The 18,824-nt window shown below is 44.5% G+C and overlaps 1 protein-coding gene across 1 annotated transcript; it reads left to right on the top strand.

The window, feature by feature from the left end:
• The first annotated feature begins 7,085 nt into the window (after window positions 1–7,085).
• LOC117872715 (olfactory receptor 52E4-like) lies at window positions 7,086–8,033 on the top strand. The gene has a single exon (XM_034761447.1). It carries the CDS (start codon window positions 7,086–7,088, stop codon window positions 8,031–8,033), a length of 948 nt encoding a protein of 315 aa, XP_034617338.1.
• Window positions 8,034–18,824: the final 10,791 nt, after the last annotated feature.

The following is an 18,824-nucleotide window of genomic DNA, read 5'->3' as shown; positions in this document are numbered from 1 at the left end:
AACACAGCTGGAAGAAAAAAGACTTTGACTGGAGAGATGGTCAGTGGTTGGAAGGTAGAAATGCAGGAACCTCTCCAAAAGTCCACAAATGATAACTGTTGTGCCCTGCATACAATGAGGCAGGTGATATTGCTGAATACTTCACTATCTTTGAGACGCTCTGTGTGTTTCATACGATTCCTGATAACCCAAAGATGCGCACTTTAGTTGCAAACTTAATTGGTAAAGATCTGGATATAGTCAATAAAATGCCAAATGAGAATCTTTTAGATTAGTCTAAATTCAAAGAAAGGGTTTTGAAGCAATTTCAGATTACCCTGGACCATATAGAGTGAAATTTACAAATCCTATGAGGGGAGCGGGCATGAGTAATGTGGAATATGTAAATAAAATGAAAGATTTGATGGGGAAGTGGGCGAGGGACTAAGGTGTTACAAGCTTTGAAGGAATGTTTGATGTTGTTGTGTCTGTTGGACAAAAGGATGAAAACTATAAATGAGATGGGTTCTCTAGCTGATGATTTTGAGTAGATACAAACATCTATTGTGAATAAACCACAGACAGAGTGTTTTACACTTGGTGGGAATCATGTTCCATATTACCCCATTACTCTATGCTCCACAGAAGGCTAGCAAACTCACAAAGTCCCTTTACATCCTTACCTCACCAGACCCTGACATATAAAGACACCAAAGATAACCTTAGACTGGGATCCCTACTGAATGGACATTGCAGGGAAAGGGAAAACAGTAATTAAATACATTCCAAGCTTCCTGGGGGAATTGAATGACCCAATGGATGTTGAACAAACCAAATTGTTCAAGCAAAAGGCATGGTATAATGAAAATACATGGAAACACCTACCTGTGATAAAAGAGTTGGTGATGGTGTTAAATCTCATGATGCAAAGTTTCTTGCTAATGGTAAACCTTATAACAAAGAATTTGGTAGTGATGGTAAATTCTATGAAAAGTTGTTGCATGCATGATTTTGGGGAAAACCTTTTAGCTGTGCTATGAGTAGTATACAAAAAGCCTTATGGGGATAGTGCTTCTCAGCTAACATCTGTAAACTGGTTCAAAGCTTCTCTCAGCAGGGAAACAATAATAATCCTGGTCTGATTTGTGAAAGGGGAAACTGAAGCACACCACCTCAAGGCATTGCTGACTATCTCTGTTGAGATATCAGCAATTGGAAAAGGAAAATGGAAAACAATGGTGCACAGAGTTTTGTAGCGACGCAGAGAAGGTGCAGTTGCTGACTTTTGAGATCACTAGAATGATCTACAAAGTGTTGAAAGGTACAGAGAACTTTGCAAGAACACCTGTGGGTAACACCACAATGTTCACAAAACTTGGGAGTTGTATGGTCAAAACCTAATTAAGGCACTGGGCACACTGCCACTGCATTAGTCATTGACAAACAATCCTGAGATTATGTGCCGCAAAGCAACAGTGTCCTGTCCCCATATTTATCATGATTATGATGTGTTTTATGTAAAGTTCTTTATGTAATGTATCAATAGAAAAGTTAAGATTTGCTGAATATGATTACCCTATTTGTGTGCATGTCTTATTTTTGTAGCTAAAGTTAGGAATATTGACTATGTACCATTATTTCAAATGTGTTTGCCCCTCGGTAACATAGACTCATAGAATATCAGGGTTGGAAGGGACCTCAGTAGGTCATCGTGTCCAGCCCCCTGCTCAAAGCAGGACCAATATCCAACTAAATCATCCTAGCCAGGGCTTTGTCAAGCCGGGTCATAAAAACCTCTAAGGAAGAAGATTCCACCACCTCCCTAGGTAACACATTCCAGTGCTTCACCACCCTCCTAGTGAAAAAGTTTTTCCTAATATCCAACCTAAACCTCCCCAAGGCAACTTGAGACCACTTCTACTTGTTCTGTCTTCTGGTACCACTGAGAACAGTCTAGATCCATCCTCTTTGGAACCCCCCATCGGGTAGTTGAAAGCAGCTATCAAATCCCCCCTCATTCTTCTCTTCTGGAGACTATACAATCCCAGTTCCCTCAGCCTCGCCTCATAAGTCATGTGCCCCAGACCCCTAATCATTTTTGTTGCCCTCTGCTGGACTCTTTCCAATTTTTCCACATCCTTCTTGTAGTGTGGGGCCCAAAACTGGACACAGTACTCCAGATGAGGCCTCACGGTAATGGTGGATTAAGAAACATGATAGGACTTAGAAGAACATTATCCCCACCTGATGGGCTTTCCTATGAATATTCTAGCCAGGATATGGATAATAGCCACTGCTATGAATTATCGAAGCAGGCAAGGACACGTGACCAGCTCATGTGACACTGGGCTTCATCCTGTGCCTGAACTTTTCCACTAACTGTGCTGGGGGCTTTTGCTTGGAAAAATGAAGTTCCCTCCACATTGCAGAAGCTGTAATAGGGGAAAGCGACATCGTCACTTGGCCTCACTCCCCCACAACACAATATCTGGATCGACCTTACGAATAATTACTGAACTGGAGCTGTTTTCACAAGCTGAAGGGATTTCTAGCCTGTGTATGAAAGATGGGTGGACTGTTTGTCTCATCAGGGTGAGACACTCCTTGATTCAAATCTTGTCTAGCGTATAGAACTTACATTGTGATTTTATTTATTTCTTATGTAACCAAATTTGATCTCTTCTCTATAACCTATAAAAACTTAAAATCCATTCTTCCTGTCATTTCACCTTTCCATTTATTTATCTAAAACCGCGTGTTATTTCAAGTATAAAGGGAAATCTGCTCAGGAACGGGGACTGGTGAACTGTTTGTTCCATCTGGGTGAGATACTCTTGATTCAAATCCTGTCTAGTGTACAGAACTTCGATTGAGATTTTGTTTATTTCTTAAATAACCAACTTTGATCTGTTCTCTATAACTTATAACCACTTAAAATCATTTTTTCTCTACTTAGTACATCTGCTTTCTATTTATTTACCTAAAACTGTGTGTTGTTTGAAGTATAAAGGGAAATCTGCTTAGGAACAGGGGCTGGTGCATTGTCCTCTCCACATTGAGGGAAGGGGGCAGGCCAATAAACATACCCTGGTCAATCTTCTGAAAAGGGCAAGACAGTACAGCTTTGGGGTCCTAAGCTGCAGAGCTGGGGGAACTGGCTGGAGCCTCTCTATTGTTGGTTTATGAGTGACTAGTGAAAGTTTTCACCTAACTGCAGGTGTGTGTGTGTCTGTCTCTGTATGGTTGTGTAAGTGCAAGACCTCACAGTGTGACAGGGTGCCCAGGCTGGTGTGTGAGAGGGCTCACGGGAACCCCTCTTTCAGGTTGCACCCTGCAGAAGTCTGTCACTCCTACCCAATGAAGAGGCCCTACAACAATATGACTCCATCTCCTGGTTATCATGCGCTCAGTTACTGACGGAGAGTCCGTTGTTATGGCAGGGAAGTCAGGACTCCTGGGTCTGTCTGTCATTCCCTGTTTGATTTTGGCCAAGTCATGTCTCCCTGAACCTCAGTTTACCTATGGATATAATGGAGATATGTTCATAGTGTCTTTACTTGCCTAGGACTTTTGAAGATCCTCCAGTAAAAGGTTCTACGTTGTATGATTATAGTTACTGATGAGAATTATTGATCTCTGATCCCTTAGCAAAAAATCCATGTGCCTCCAGAAAGTGTTCCTGTCTCCCTCAGTCATCTTTCTCCAGATCTGTCTGTCTACTCTCTATCTACCCTTCCTGGGCATTTAGACAGCATCAGATCCTATGAGACAAAGGCACTATCCCTAGCTTTCTTAGTAATCAACTATCATTTTTTTTTAAATATACACAAATACACAGAGCAGCCAATTCCTCTCTGACTCATTGGGGAGCCCAGCAGTTCTCATCTCCCTTCGGGAAGGTCCCTTAATTACTGTTTACTGCTAAAGCTGGATAACAAACCCAGAAGTGCAGACATGGAAACAGAGACATGAGCTCGAGTGTGTCTGGTCTCCAGCCTGTTTACATACAGATGCCCCTTCTCCCCTAGAGGCTGAGCGAACCCCACTGGGATTGCACAGAGCTATATTATAAACAGTGCACACCGCTGTGTGTGCTCTCAGCGTGGGATGCTTCTGCAGATATTTGCCTGAGAGAGGTGAGGTCACGGCTACCTGAGGAATATTCCCAGTGAAGAGGCTTCCATCTCAAAAATCACAGGTACCCATCTCTTTCTGTTCGACAAACCAAGTGCAACGTATGCATGATGGGCTAGAGAATAGGTCTGTTTTCATTTCCGTTCCACACAGCCACTAAACCCCCCCGGAGCCCTTGCCACAGGTGCTGAATTTCCTGTAATATTCTGGGCCAAAATGCCCCTCTTTGCTGTGCCCCTTGGTGATGGGCTCCAGCCCTAAGGTGGCTGCATTTCAGTAGCACAATGGATCCTTCAGAATGAAAGTTGTTAGTAGATGTCCAGGACAAGGCCAGAGCGGGAGGCTGTGGGCCGTAGTTTGCTCAGGCCCCCATGAAGCACTATGGCAGCCCTGCTGTCGTGTTTTAAGTGTAGACAAGCCCTCAAGCAGATCATCCAGAAAAACATCCAGTCTGGAGTAAGAACTGAGTAAAACCTCAGGACCCAGCTGTGTGTTAATGCACAGACACTGTCACCCCCTCCTCTTGCAATGCAGGGCTTTGGCTGTTAACGGGGCGGGATAAAACCTTTCCTACCCTAGGATTTTGTATAATGGAATCAAAGAGCAACAGGGTTAGAAGGGGGCTGCAATAATCAGCTAGTCACACAGTTACCCCAGTACTGAGCTCCATAACTTGTGTTTCGGTAAGACATGTTCTACTATCCCTTCCCGTGATGTGCATGTTATGCCTCTGCTAATGCAAATTAAAATTGTATTTGCTCTTTTTTGCTATAGCAAAAAAAAAAAATCACACTCCTGAGAGATGTAGCTCTATTAACCTAAACCTGATATATACAGCATGAGGTCTATCGAAGAATTTTCATTGACTTAGCTACCCCCTCTCAGAGAGGTAGATTATGTACACTGACAGGAGTACCCCCACTGAAGTTCCCATGGGGCTGTTGGCGGTGGAAATGGGGTGACTGTTGAGGATAGCATCCAACTCCTTATAAAAATGGCAGGTCTGTGGCACAGCACCGGAGATACTGTTTGCCTCCCTGGCCTTCTGGTACATGTGCCGCAGCTCCTTCACCTTTGCTGTGCACTGCAGTGTGTCCTGATCACAGCTCTTTTCCACACACTGCACAAAATCTGCCCTTTGCTATTGACATTCCTATGGCCGGAGCGCAGCTGGGACTCCACGGCCTCCTCTCCCCAAATACTGAGCGGATCCAGCAGCTCCGCAGTGTCCCAAGCATAGAGCTGCCATGGCCACCTGGGAAGGTGTGATGTGAGCACTCCACACCGAGCAAACAGGAAGAGGAATTTCAAAATCCCAGAGCCTTTAAAGGGGGAGGGGCAGAAAGTGTTTACCTTGATGCAGGGGAGAGGAGTTGAAACTGTTCACCAGAGCACTCAGGATGGGCAATGTGGGACGCCTTCCAGAGGCCAATTACAGTGATAAAAGCAATCACAAGTTTCTACACTGGCACTTTGCCAACAAAACTTTTGTGTAAAACTCTTGTCAAGGTGGTTATATGATGTCACTGAAACGGGTCAGTTCTGTCGTTGAATGTGGCTTTGCCATGTGTACACCGCCACTGTTTCTTTGGTGAAAGCTGCTTATGTGCAGAAAAAACATGGCAGTATAGAAAAAGCCTAAGGAACAATGATGGATAACCAGTATCCGCACTCAGTAAGGTTTCCCACACTATGACGTGTAGGAATTATTGAGCCCCATAAAATATGGAATTGGCATTACTAGGGCCAGTTCTTCATAATTAATGTATTTGAATAATGAAAATGTCAGTTTTCAGTGTGCAAAGAGCGACCAATCTGCTTCGCCCATGAGAACAGCCTCCAGTAGTGCATGTAGTGTCTCATATTCACATTTCAGAGTGGTTGCTGCGTTAATCTGTATCAGCAAAAAGAACAGGAGTACTTGTGGCACTTTAGAGACTAACAAATTTATTTGGGCATAAGTCTTCATGGCCTAAAACCCACTTCATCGGATGCATGCAGTTGAAAATGCAGTAGGAAGATATATATACACAGAGAACATGAAAAATGGGTATTGCCATACCAACTCTAATTAGAGTAATCAATTAAGGTGGCTATTATCAGCAGGAGAAATAAAAGAACTTTTGTAGTGATAATCAGGATGGTCCATTTCCAACAGTTGACAAAAAGGTGTGAGTAACAGGAGTAGAAAAACTAGCATGGGGAAATAGTTTTTACTTTGTGTAATGACCCATCCACTCCCAGTCTTTATTCAAGCCTAATTTAATGGTATCCAGTTTGTAAATTAACTCCAATTCTGCACTTTCTCGTTGGAGTTGGTTTTTGAAGGTTTTTTTGTTGAATTACTACGATTGATTTTTAGGGATTGAGTGACCAGGGATGTTGAAGTGTTCTCCGACTGGTTTTTGAATGTTATAATTCCTGACATCCGATTTGTGTCCATTAATTATTTTGCATAGAGACTGTCCAGTTTGGCCAATGTACATGGCAGAGGGGCATTGCTGGGACACGATGGCATATATCACATTGGTAGATGTGCAGGTGAACAAGCCTCTGATGGTGTGGCTGATGTGATTAGGTCCTATGATGGTGTCGCTTGAATAGATATGTGGACAGAGTTGGCAATGGGCTTTGTTGCAAGGATAGATGGCTGGGTTAGGTTTTTTGTTATGTCATTGCTGGTGAGTATTTCCTTCAGGTTCGGGGGCTGTTTGTAAGTGAGGACTGGCCTGTCTCCCACGATCTGTGAGAGGGAGGGATCGTCCTTCAGGATAGGTTGTAAATCCTTGATGATGCGCTGGAGAGGTTTTAGTTGAGGGCTGAAGGTGAGGGTCACTAGCTCATATTCACATTCTCTCTCTATCCAGGTATTTGTACTGCGACCATCACCCTAGACACTGGACACATACAGGAAGTCAGGGGAACATACGGTACGTGCAGGCCTCAGAGTTGGACACCTTCTACCCTACTGCATGTCAGATTCCAACACAACCGATTTCACCAACCTTTCCACCTTCATCCTGCAGGGCATTCCTGGCCTGGAGGCAGCCCATGTCTGGATCTCCATCCCCTTCTGCACCATGTACATCATAGCCATCTTGGGGAACTTTTCCATCCTGTTCACTGTGAAGCTGGAGCTGAGCCTCCATGAGCCCATGTATTATTTCCTCTGCATGCTGGCCATCACTGACCTGGGCGTGTATACATCCACCCTGCCCAAAATGCTGGCAATTTTCTGGTTTAATTCCAGGGAGATAGATTTCAGTGCCTGCCTCACCCAGATGTACTTCATTCACTGCTTCTTAGCGATGGAGTCTGGGATCCTCGTGGCCATGGCTTTAGATCGCTATGTGGCCATCTGCCATCCCCTGAGACATTCCACCATCCTGACAAACCCCCTGGTGGCCAAGATTGGACTGGCTGTGGTGCTGCGTGGTTGCATAGTTGTATTGCCCTATCTCTTACTGGCAAGGCAGTGGCCTTATTGCAGAACCAATGTAATCCCACAGCCGTACTGCCTACACATAGCTGTGGTGAACCTGGCCTGTGCTGACATCCGTGTCAGTAGTTACTATGGCCTCTTTGTGCAATTCTGGGTGATTGGTCTGGATGTGATTTTTATCGGGGTGTCCTACACCCAGATCCTCAGGGCCATCTTCAGCCTTCCCACAAAAGACGCGCGGCTCAAGACTTGGGGGACCTGCGGCTCCCACCTTTTTGTCATTTTCGCCTTTTACATGCCAGGTGTCATCATCCCCCTCATGAACAGATTTGCCCAAAATGTGCCCCTGTCTTTCCACGTTCTCATTGCCAATGTGTACCTCTTGATGCCCCCCATGTTAAACCCCATCATCTACGGGGTGAGGACCAAACAGATCCGGGACAGGCTGCTCAAGCTCTTTACTCATAAAGGGGCCTAAAGTTTTCTCCTGGTGCTCTGGCTCTCAGACCGAGCTCTGTGCAGAGCTGGCTGGTAACATGGTGCTGGCCCCCCTTCCCTCAATCACTTGCTGTACAGTGAAAGTGACATTAAATCCTTTCCTGGCCTTGCTGTGCTGTGTCAGTGTGATAAACAGAGTAATCTTTTTTGTTTACAATGCTTTCTCCCATAGGTTGCCGCCTTTCTAATTGCTGTTAACTGGATATCTGAGGGCCCACGCCCTGCCCTGCCTATTCCACAAGGCCCTGCCCCCTGCCCCACCTCTTTCCACAAGGCTGCTTCTGCTGTCCCACCTGTTCCCCCAAGGCCCTGCTCCATTCTCCACCTCTTACCCCAAACCCCAAGCCCTGTTACTCACTCCCCTCCTCTCCAATGCCATCCACAGACTAGATCATCTCCACCTTCCTCCCCCCGAGCCTTGGCTCCTTCTGCTTCGGGGCTGGGATGGGCTCTGCTGCAGCCTGGCAAGGAACCAGCAGTGAGGACACAGCGCTGGGGCTGGCAGGCCAGTCCAGAGCAGAGAGGAAAGCCAGGAAACTGTGGGACAGCTGAGCCCTCTGTCCCACCAAGCTGGGGTATCCCTCTCTCATGTGATGCTGAGTCAAGCCACAAACCTCTGGCAGGTACTACGCTTACACAGACATCCACAGGCAGGGACACACCCAGCTGAGTTACACGAATAATCCCCAAACCACTCATAACCAACACTAGAGAATCTCAAGCCATTTCCCGCCAGGTCACCAGCCTTGCACCATGTTGTCAGATGCTACCGGTGTGGTGCTTCTGCTTTCACCTGTTGATATCACTCAGCTGCGTGCGTGTGTTCCCTCTGTGTGCTGCCCCAGCTCTGCACAGATAGCTGACACAGCAAACCCGACGAGAACCCCCAATAACCACAGAGTCTAGTAAGGTACAAAGGCACCTCGGACAGGTTTATTGCGACCCTGACACAATTTCAGTTCCCCGTAGATTACTTAGTCTACTGGGCATACTGCTAGAAAGTGCCGCTCGGCAATGGACTCAGCTCAGTCAGTGGCGGGACTTTCCACTGCCCCCTGGGCTGGACCAAGACACCACCCCAGGGATACATTTTTATACACAGGTACAAACAAGTTACACATCACTCCTGACATATTGAGGTGCAACCCCTCTATGCAGCAAGGTACAACCCCTCTACGTAGTAAGGTGCCGCCTCTCACCTTGTACATGTTGGTTCGATCAAAACAACTCTATCCATCATTTTACCCTTTTGCCCCTGTCATTGGGATCGGTCGGCCTGTTCCATGTTATCTGTGGAATGTTCCCGTATAGTGTGTCTTGGTACCATGTTTATACTTTAACTATGCAAGATGAATATATATTTATGCAACATCAGCCCTTTTCTTGCCAGCTTCTGTGAGCAGGGCCTGCTTCTTGCATACTGGGCCTTCATTAGGGCCTTCACTTACTACACACCACAGTACTGTGCAGTTCTGTCCTGGTCTGAAGCCTGGCTAGTGAAAGATAGTGACCCAGTTCCGCCCCTCCCTCGATGTGGAGAGGACATACACTAACTTCTGTAACCTGAGCTGAGATTTCCTAAGCGCTTGAACCAAAACATGTGTTTTAGGTAAAATCTAAAACAAATTGATGAACTTCAGAAGATAGGTTTGAAATGATTATAAGTAGAAGGAGTAGAGATTAGTTTATGTAAGAAACAAAAATAAAATACAGAATAAGAAATAGAATCTATTTGCACAAAGTGTTTAACTCCCTGTTAAATCAGATAGAGGAGAGATTTTATTTGGGTCTGTGATATCTCTCTCCCGTCTAGAAGTCTAAATAATATGATGGGTGAACTAGAGTGCCTTGTATTAAATGAGGATATTGATATAATAGGCATATCAGAAACTGGGTGGAATGAGGATAATCAATGGGAAACAGTAATACCAGGGTACACAATATATCAGAAGGACAGAACAGGTCGTGCAGGTGGGGGAGTGGCACTATATGTGAAAGAAAGAGCAGAATCAAAAGAAGTAAAAATCTGAAATGAACCAAACTGTGCCATAGAATCTCTATGGATAGTCATTCTGTGATGGAGTCACATGTCCGATGCTCTGGAACTGCTCTATATGAAGCCAGCCAGGACTCCGGTGTAACATGACTCCTCTCAGGGCAGGCTATCCAGGGCAAAAACCTCCTAGGCTATGGCATTCCTGGTCTGATGTTGGAGCATTCAGCATCCCTGTTCACATCGTATGCTTCCCCTTGGCGGGTCCACCTGGACGCGACCCCTGAGGAAGCCAGAGGGCCCTGCACCCCAACTTCCCAGTTAGCTGTGACTCTCAGCCAGCGCTGTACAATGGACTTTTGGAAAGATTCCTGCATTTCTCCTTTCCAGCCTCTGACCACATCTCCAGTGAACATATTTTTTCTAGCTGTGTTTTAAAGTGTTGAGTTGTGGTGGGAGTGAGACCAAGTAGTGATAACACTTCCCCCTTTTATAACTTCTGCCATGTGGAGGGAATTTCATTGTCCCAAACAGAGATACCATCATAATTAGTGGAAAAGTACTGGCACAAGATGGAGTCCAGTGTCACATGAGCTGGTCACATGCCCTTGCGTGTATGTTATACAGGCATTTTTACCTTGAAAATACATTTCTTTGCAAGAATCTGGTGCTACAAATTCCCCTAATCATCGATTCTCAGGGAGGGAGGGAGGGGCTATGCGCCAGGGCTCACTTGTGTAGCTGGGAAAGGAAGGGAGGGGGAGATAACACTTCTTTTACACAAAGGGTATTCATTAGACATCTACATTTCTCATGCAGCTGCAGGGCTGATCAGTTCTTACAAGCAACAAGGAAGGGAAAAATATGGCAACTTATCTATCAAACAAAGAAATACTGCCTGCTTCTGCCTTTATCCCCTAATATGTCAGCACATCAGCAGCCCCCCATGTCTTTACTTAACCCTGACATCTCCCAACAGAGTCTTTAGCTAACTGCTCTTCAAATTCTTTTGTGGCCTTTCTAACTTTATGTTTGCACGTCACTTGCCAGAGTTTACGCTCCTTTCTATTTTCCTCACTAGGATTATCTTCCATTTTTAAAGGATGCCTTTCTGCTTCTCTCTGCTTCTTTTACATTGTTCTTTTGCTACAGGGGCTCTTTTTTAGTTCTTTCTTTGTGCGGTATACATTTAAGTTGAGCCTCTGTTATGGTGTCTTTAAAATATCTCCATGCCGCTTGCAAGGATTTCACATTTGGCACTGGGCCTCTTAATTTCTCTTTCACTAACCTCCTAGTTTTTGTGTAGTTCCCCTTTCTGAAATTAAATGCTACTCTATTCAGCTGCTGTAGAGTTTTCCCCACCACAGAGATGTTAAATTTAATTCAATTAAGGTTACTATTGCTTTAGGTCCCGCTGTATTCACTTCTTGGACCAGATCCTGTGTTCCACTTACATCTAAATAAAAAATTGCCTCTCCCTTTCTGGGTTCCAGTACTAGCTGTTCCATGAAGCAGTTATTAAAGGTTTCAAGAAACTTCATCTCTGCATCCCATCCCGAGGTAACGTACCCAGTTACTATAGGGGTAGTTCAAATCCCCTATTAATATTGTATTTATTTTTATTTTTATAACCTCTCTAATCTCCCAGTCACTATCACCATCCCAGTCACATGGTCGATAATATATACTGTCTGCCATATTTTTATTATCTGAGCATGGAATTTTGGACAATGTGGAGTTTTTCCTCATTAACTAATTGGCTACTGTTTCTAAGATATTTAAGTTTTTACATTTTATGTCTATGTATATTGTGTAGATAGTAGAGTTTTAATCATAAATTGTAAACCTAGGTCTTTTCATGTGTTTATGGTTGCTTTACATGATAATATTTCACCTGTCCTGTATATGTAACACTTTCAAAATCAGCAAAAGGGCTATATAAATAAAATTTATTATGAAACAAAAGGCAAAAAACTATTATGTACATAGTTTAGTCCTATTCAGTGTCTACTCGGCGCTTCTTGGCTTGTCTCTTGTATTCATTAAATGGAGCATCTCTTGTCACTGTCCAGCAATAGTCTGCAAGCATTGATGGGCTCCATTTGCAGTGATAGCATTTCTCCATTGTTGCAATGTCCTGATGAAATCCCTTGCCGTGCTCATCGCTCACAGCTCTGCAGTTCGGTGGAAAAAAATCTAGATGAGAGTGCAAAAAATGTCTCTTTAGTGACATGTTGCAACCAAGGCTTTTTTATGCCTTGAGGAGGTTTTCCACCAACAACCTGTAGTTGTCTGCCTTCTTGTTTCCGAGAAAATTTATTGCCACTAACTGGAGGCTTTCCATGCTGTCTTTTCCTTGCCACGCAGTGCATGGTCAAATGCATCATCTCGAAGAAGTTCACGAATCTGAGACCTTCCTTTATCTTAGCTTCACTTAACCTTGGAAATTTTCCACGGAGGTACTTGAAAGCTGCTTGTGTTTTGTCAATGGTCTTGACAAAGTTCTTCATCAGACCCAGCTTGATGTGTAAGGGTGGTAACAAAATCTTCCTTGATTCAACAAGTGGTAGATGCTGAACACTTTTCCTCCCAGGCTGCAATGACTGTTGGAGTGGCCAATCTTTCTTGATGTAGTGGGAATCTCTTGCACGACTATCCCATTCACAGAGAAAACAGCAGTACTTTGTGTATCCAGTCTGCAGACCAAGCAAGAGAACAACAACCTTCAAATTGCCTCAAAGCTGCCATTGATGTTGGTCATAGTTTATGCACCTCAAAAGTTGTTTCATGTTGTCATAGGTTTCCTTCATATGGACTGCATGACCAACTGGAATTGATGGCAAAACATTGCCAGTACGCAGTAAAACAGCTTTAAGACTCGTCTTCGATGAATCAATGAACAGTCTCCACTCATCTGGATCGTGAACAATGTTGGGGGCTGCCATCACACCATCAATGTTGTTGCAGGCTACAAGATCACCTTCCATGAAGAAGAATGGGACAAGATACTTTTGACGGTTACGGAACATAGAAACCCTAACATCACCTGCCGGGAGATTCCACTGCTGTAGTCTGGAGCCCAACAGCTCTGCCTTACTCTTGGGTAGTTCCAAATCCCTGACAAGGTCATTCAGTTCACCTTGTGTTATGAGGTGTGGTTCAGAGGAGGAGGATGGGAGAAAATGTGGGTCCTGTGACATTGATGGTTCAGGGCCAGAAGTTTCATCCTCATCCTCTTCCTCTTCCTCGTCTGACTCAAGTGAGAATGATTCTGGTGCATCAGGAACCGGCAGTCCTTCTCCGTGGGGTACTGGGCGTATAGCTGATGGAATGTTTGGATAATGCACAGTCCACTTTTTCTTCTTTGACACACCTTTCCCAACTGGAGGCACCATGCAGAAGTAACAATTGCTGGTATGTTCTGTTGGCTCTCTCCAAATCATTGGCACTGCAAAAGGCATAGATTTCCTTTTCCTGTTCAACCACTGGCGAAGATTTGTTGCACAAGTGTTGCAGCATATGTGTGGGGCCCACCTCTTGTCCTGATCTCCAATTTTGCAGCCAAAATAAAGGTGATAGGCTTTCTTAACCATAGTGGTTATACTGCGCTTTTGTGATGCAAAAGTCACTTCACCACAAACATAGCAGAAGTTATCTGCACCGTTCACACAAGTATGAGGCATCTCTGCTCACTTTGGCTACACAGAAATGTGTCCCTTTGCAAAATCAAACACTGACAAACAAGAGAGCATGATATAAGAGAGTATGATTTCTAGAGCTGATATAGGGCAATTTGTTCAGCAGAATGATGTAAGCTTCATTATGATTGCATCATCCATGACTTCTAGGAGTAACATGATGCAATTCATATCATGTATGACGCAATACCAGCTTCAGATTGCATCATTCATTGTTTTGCCTAAAAAGCAAGTACTGTCCAAACCCAGTCGTAGATTTATTCATAGATCCAGTCAAAGATGTATTTTAGTCATTACTGGTTTAAATTCAGATCCCTTCCCTTTATAACTCACTTATCCTCCGCCATTCCCAAGTCAAGGGTCGTATATACTGACCCAATAGCATATCTTGAAAACTAGAGCCAATCAACAATTTTAAGCATCATTTTCGTCCTCAGTGACCCAGAATTAGTAAAGTTTGACTACATTTATTTCAGAAGATGTAGAGCAGTGCTATCTACCTATCCATCCTGACCATTTACACAGAATCAGACCCTTTGAGACCTAGGCACTATCCCTAGCTTTCTTAGTATTCAACTGTAATTTTTAAATATACACAAATACACAGAGCAGCCAATTCCTCTCTGACTCAGTGGAGACCCCAAGAGTTCTCATCTCCCTTTGGGAAGGTCCCTTAATAACTCTTTACTGTTAAAGCTGTATAACAAACACAGAAGCGCAGAGATGAAAAGAGAGACATTGGCTAGAGTGTGTTTTGTCTCCAGCCTGTCTGCATCCAGATGCTGCTTCTCCCCCAGAGGCAGAGTGAACCCCCCTGGAATTATACAGAGGTATATTATAAACAGTGCACAACCATGTGCAATCTCCACAGCTCCAAGTTTTCAACTGTTTCACTGTTTTCACTCATCTTGTTGCTTTTCAGTCCCTACTTCCCTTATTATTATTACAGTGAGGGTGCCAGGGCATTTCATCAGGCCCGGGTGACTTGCAGGCATCTAACTTTTCTAAGTGATTTTTAACTTGTTCTTTTTTTATTTTATCTTCTAAACCTACCCCCTTCCCATTAGCATTCACTATGTTAGGCATTCCTTCAGACTTCTCGGTGAAGACCGAAACAAAGAAGTCATTAAGCATCTCTGCCATTTCCAAATTTCCTGATACTGTTTCTCCCTCCACAGTGAGCAGTGGGCCTACCCTGTCCTTGTTCTTCCTCTTGCTTCTAATGTATTGATAAAAGTCTTCTTGTTTCCCTTTATTCCTGTAGCTAGTTTGTGCTCATTTTGTGCCTTTGCCTTTCTAATCTTGCCCCTGCATTCCTGGTTTGTTTTCCTATATTCATCCTTTGTAATCTGTCCTAGTTTCCATTTTTTATATGACTCAATTTTATTTTTTAGATCATGCAAGATCTCGTGGTTAAGCCAAGGTGGTCTTTTGCCACATTATCTATCTTTCCTAACCAGTATAATAGTTTGCTTTTGGGCCCTTAATAGTGTCCCTTTTAAAAACTGCTAACTGTCCTCAGTTGTTTTTCCCCTCAGTCTTGATTCCCATGGGACCTTTTCTATTGGGCAGAGGGATAGCTCAGTGGTTTGAGCATTGGCGTGCTAAACCATTGGTTATGAGTTCAATCTTTGAGGGGGGGCATTTGGGGCAAAAATTTGTCTGGGGTTGGTCTTGCTTTGAGCAGGGAGTTGGACTAGATGATCTCCTGAGGTCCTTTGCAACCCTGAAATTCTACAAATCTGTAATCAGCTTACTGAAATCCATTTTCTCAGTTTTGCTGTACTCCCTTCTACCCTTCCTTAGAATTGGGAACTCTACGATTTCATGATCACTTTCACCCAAGCTGCCTTCTACTTTCAAATTCTCAACAAGTTCCTCCCTATTTGTTAAAATCAAATCTAGAACAGCTTCCCCCCAGTAGCTTTTTCAAACTTCTGAAATCAAAAGTTGTGTGTAATACAGTCCAAGAACTTATTGGATAGTCTGTGCCCCACTGTGTTATTTTCCCAACATATATCCGGATAGTTGAAGTCCCCCATCACGACCAAATCTTGGGCTTTGGATGATTTTGTTATTTTTTTTTTTTTAAAAAGCCTCATCCACCTCTTCCACCTGGTTAGGTGGCCTGTAGTAGACTCCTAGCATGACATGACCCTTGTTTTTTACCCCTTTTAGCCTAACCCAGAGAGACTCAACACTTCTGTCTCCTATGTCCACCTCCACCTAAGTCTAAGTGTGTACATTTTTAATATATAAGGCAACACCTCCTCTCTTTTTCCCCTGTCTATCCTTCCTGAGCAAGCTGTACCCATCCACACCAACATTCCAATCATGTGTATTATCCCACCAAGTTTCAGTGATGCCAACAATGTCATAGTTGTATTTATTTATTAGCACTTCCAGTTCTTCCTGCTTATTCCCCATACTTCTCGTATTTGTATATAGGCATCTAAGATACTGATTTGATCTTGCCTCCCGATTTTGCCCTGACCCTCCTTTCTTTCTGCCTTTATAAGCCCATGCTCCCTCCTATTTCCGACCCATCTCCCAGGTCTCCATGTTCCCTACTTACCTGTGGGCTCACCTGTCCCCCTTGAACCTAGTTTAAAGCCCTCCTCACTAGGTTAGCCAGTCTGTGTCCGAATAGGGTCTTTTTACTCCTTGAAAGGTGAACACCATCTCTGCCTAGCAGGCAAATTTAAATTAATAGAGATACCTATTTCCTAGAACTGGAAGGGATGTTGAAAGGTCATCAAGTCCAGCCCCCTGCCTTCACTGGGAGGACCAAGTACTGCCCGAGATCCCTAGAGTAGTCCCCTCAAGAATTGAACTCACAACCCTGGGTTTAGCAGACCAATACTCAAGCCACTGAGCTATCCCTCCTGTAATAGCAGCCTGTGGTCGAGGAAGCCAAAGCCCTCCTGGCAACACCATCTTCGCAGCCAGGCATTCACCTCCACGATGCACCTGTCTCTGCCTGGGCCCCTATCTTTGACAGGAAGGAATGTGGCCTCAATGTCCCCCACCATGTCCACATCCTGGTGGCCAATCTCTGTGGGTGCCCCCCCATGTGAAACCCTATTGTATATGGAGTGAAAACCAAACAAATCTGGGAGAGGGGGATCCATATCTTCCAGAAGAAAGGAATCTGAGCAGTGTGTGCCTGTCTAATTTAATCTAGGAATATAAAATGTTCATCACCATGGCCTCTGACCCGTTCATGATCTGACACCACTCACAGGGGTATGAGATCATAGAGCTGTCACCATGGACTCCGAGTGGGCTCCTCATTTACATTAGCCCTTCTGTGTCTGGATGCCCTTGTCTGGGTGATGCAGGCACCCAGAAACAGCGGCCAAAAACATGCCTTTCAAGGTAAAACCATGATGGGTGGAAACCACATTAAGTCTCGTTGGATGCTGTGAACCACTGTTATCCTTATGTCTTTGAGCTTTTCCTGTACTCTTCACTTATGTGCCTTGTGCTCAGCGGCAGGAGCTGGGGTGAAGGCATCTGTCTATAAATAGGTTGGTCATTTAAGACTCTCAGCACCTAACCAGATCTCGCCAGGACGGAAGAAGGGAGTAAATGCATTCTAGATAAAAGCCAGTTTTCCCCAGCTTCTCTGCAGAGGGGCGGGTGAGGAAGGAATGGAACCCCCCAGAAAATGGAACGGAGAGAGGAGGGGTAGGTCCAGCCCTTTAAAAACACAGAGACTGGATGAACCAGAAGAAGCTGGGGCAGGAGAAAGGCGCAAGGGCAGCAGATGGGACTCTGGTTGCAGGGCTGTGGCTGCAGCAGAGGCAGACTCCAGCTGGAGGAGGAGCCAGGAGTGGCAGGAGGTGGCCCCTGGACACCCCAGAGGGCTCTGACAAAATCCCAAAGTTCGCTCCAGGGTGGTGTGGACAAAGTAATGCACATTGGAAATCATCATTCCAAATATGCATATAAAATGATGGGGTCTAAATGAGTTTTTACCACTCAGGAAAGCGATCTTGGAGTCATTGTGGAAAGTTCTTTGAAAACATCCAATCAATTGGCAGCAACCGTCAAAAAAGGGAACCAAATATTGGGAATCATTAAGAAGGGGATAGATAATAAAAAGGAAAATATCATAACATCATGACTGGTGTGGAGAAAGTGTATACAGGAGTGTTATTTACGCCTTCTCATGAAATAAATAGGCAGCAGGTTTAAAACGAATAAAAGGGAACATTTCTACACACAATGCACAGTCAACCTGGAGAACTCCTTTCCAGAGGATGTTGGGAAGGTCACAACTATAACAGCCTTTCTCCCACCAACTCCTGGTGGATCCAGATCCAACCCCTTGGATCTAAAAACAAGGAAAAATCATTCAGGTTATTAAAAAAGGCTTTTAATTACAGAAAAGAAAGGTAAAAGAAAACCCTCTGGGAGAGATTAACATACCAGCTACTCTCACAGACAACAGATTCCAAACACAGAGGATGCTGCCCTGGGCAAAAACTTACATGACAAATACCCAAATACCCAATCTGATTATTCCTCTAATTGCACAAGACAAGTTACAAAGAAATAAACATAAACCTATTTATTCCCTTCACTAATACTCACTACTTGATAAGGGTCTGAATTCTGGAGCTTTCCCACTCCGGTTTAAAAACCCCATTTTCAAGGCCTGGGTCTGTTTGCTTTAACGATCCTGTGCCCAGAAAGAGAGAAACTGGAAACAGATTACACCCAAGGGGGAGCTCTGGCAAAAGTGTGCTGAAGCAATTGGAGTATCTGGGGGAGCTGAACCACGTTAGGGTGAAGAGAACAGCTTGTGGGCCTCTTCACACAGGTTTGGGATCACCCAGCCTCACTCCACTTCCAGTCACAGTACCCTAGTGTCCATGGAGCAGCTCAGGTTTGCTATCACAGCCCCGCTCAAGCTCCCGTGGCTCGACGCCCCCCAGAAGGCTGTGTTTCGGCCCCACACATTGGACCCATGTTCTGTTGAGTCAGAGCAGCGTTCAGGCCCTGCCTCTGGCTCTGGGTTTCTAGGCCCACTCTCAGGGTTCAGCTTCCATTCTAGCATCTCCCTCTGGGAGCG

This window comes from Trachemys scripta, chromosome 1 (genome assembly GCF_013100865.1).
Source record: "Trachemys scripta elegans isolate TJP31775 chromosome 1, CAS_Tse_1.0, whole genome shotgun sequence".
Classification (NCBI taxonomy): domain Eukaryota; kingdom Metazoa; phylum Chordata; order Testudines; family Emydidae; genus Trachemys; species Trachemys scripta.
The sequence above is the reverse complement of the archived record's forward strand: the minus strand, read 5'-3'. Positions and strand labels throughout refer to the sequence as shown.

Excerpts from the sequence above, each read along its gene's own strand:
- LOC117872715 (XM_034761447.1), top strand. The coding sequence starts at position 7,086 with ATGTCAGATTCCAACACAACCGATTTCACCAACCTTTCCACCTTCATC.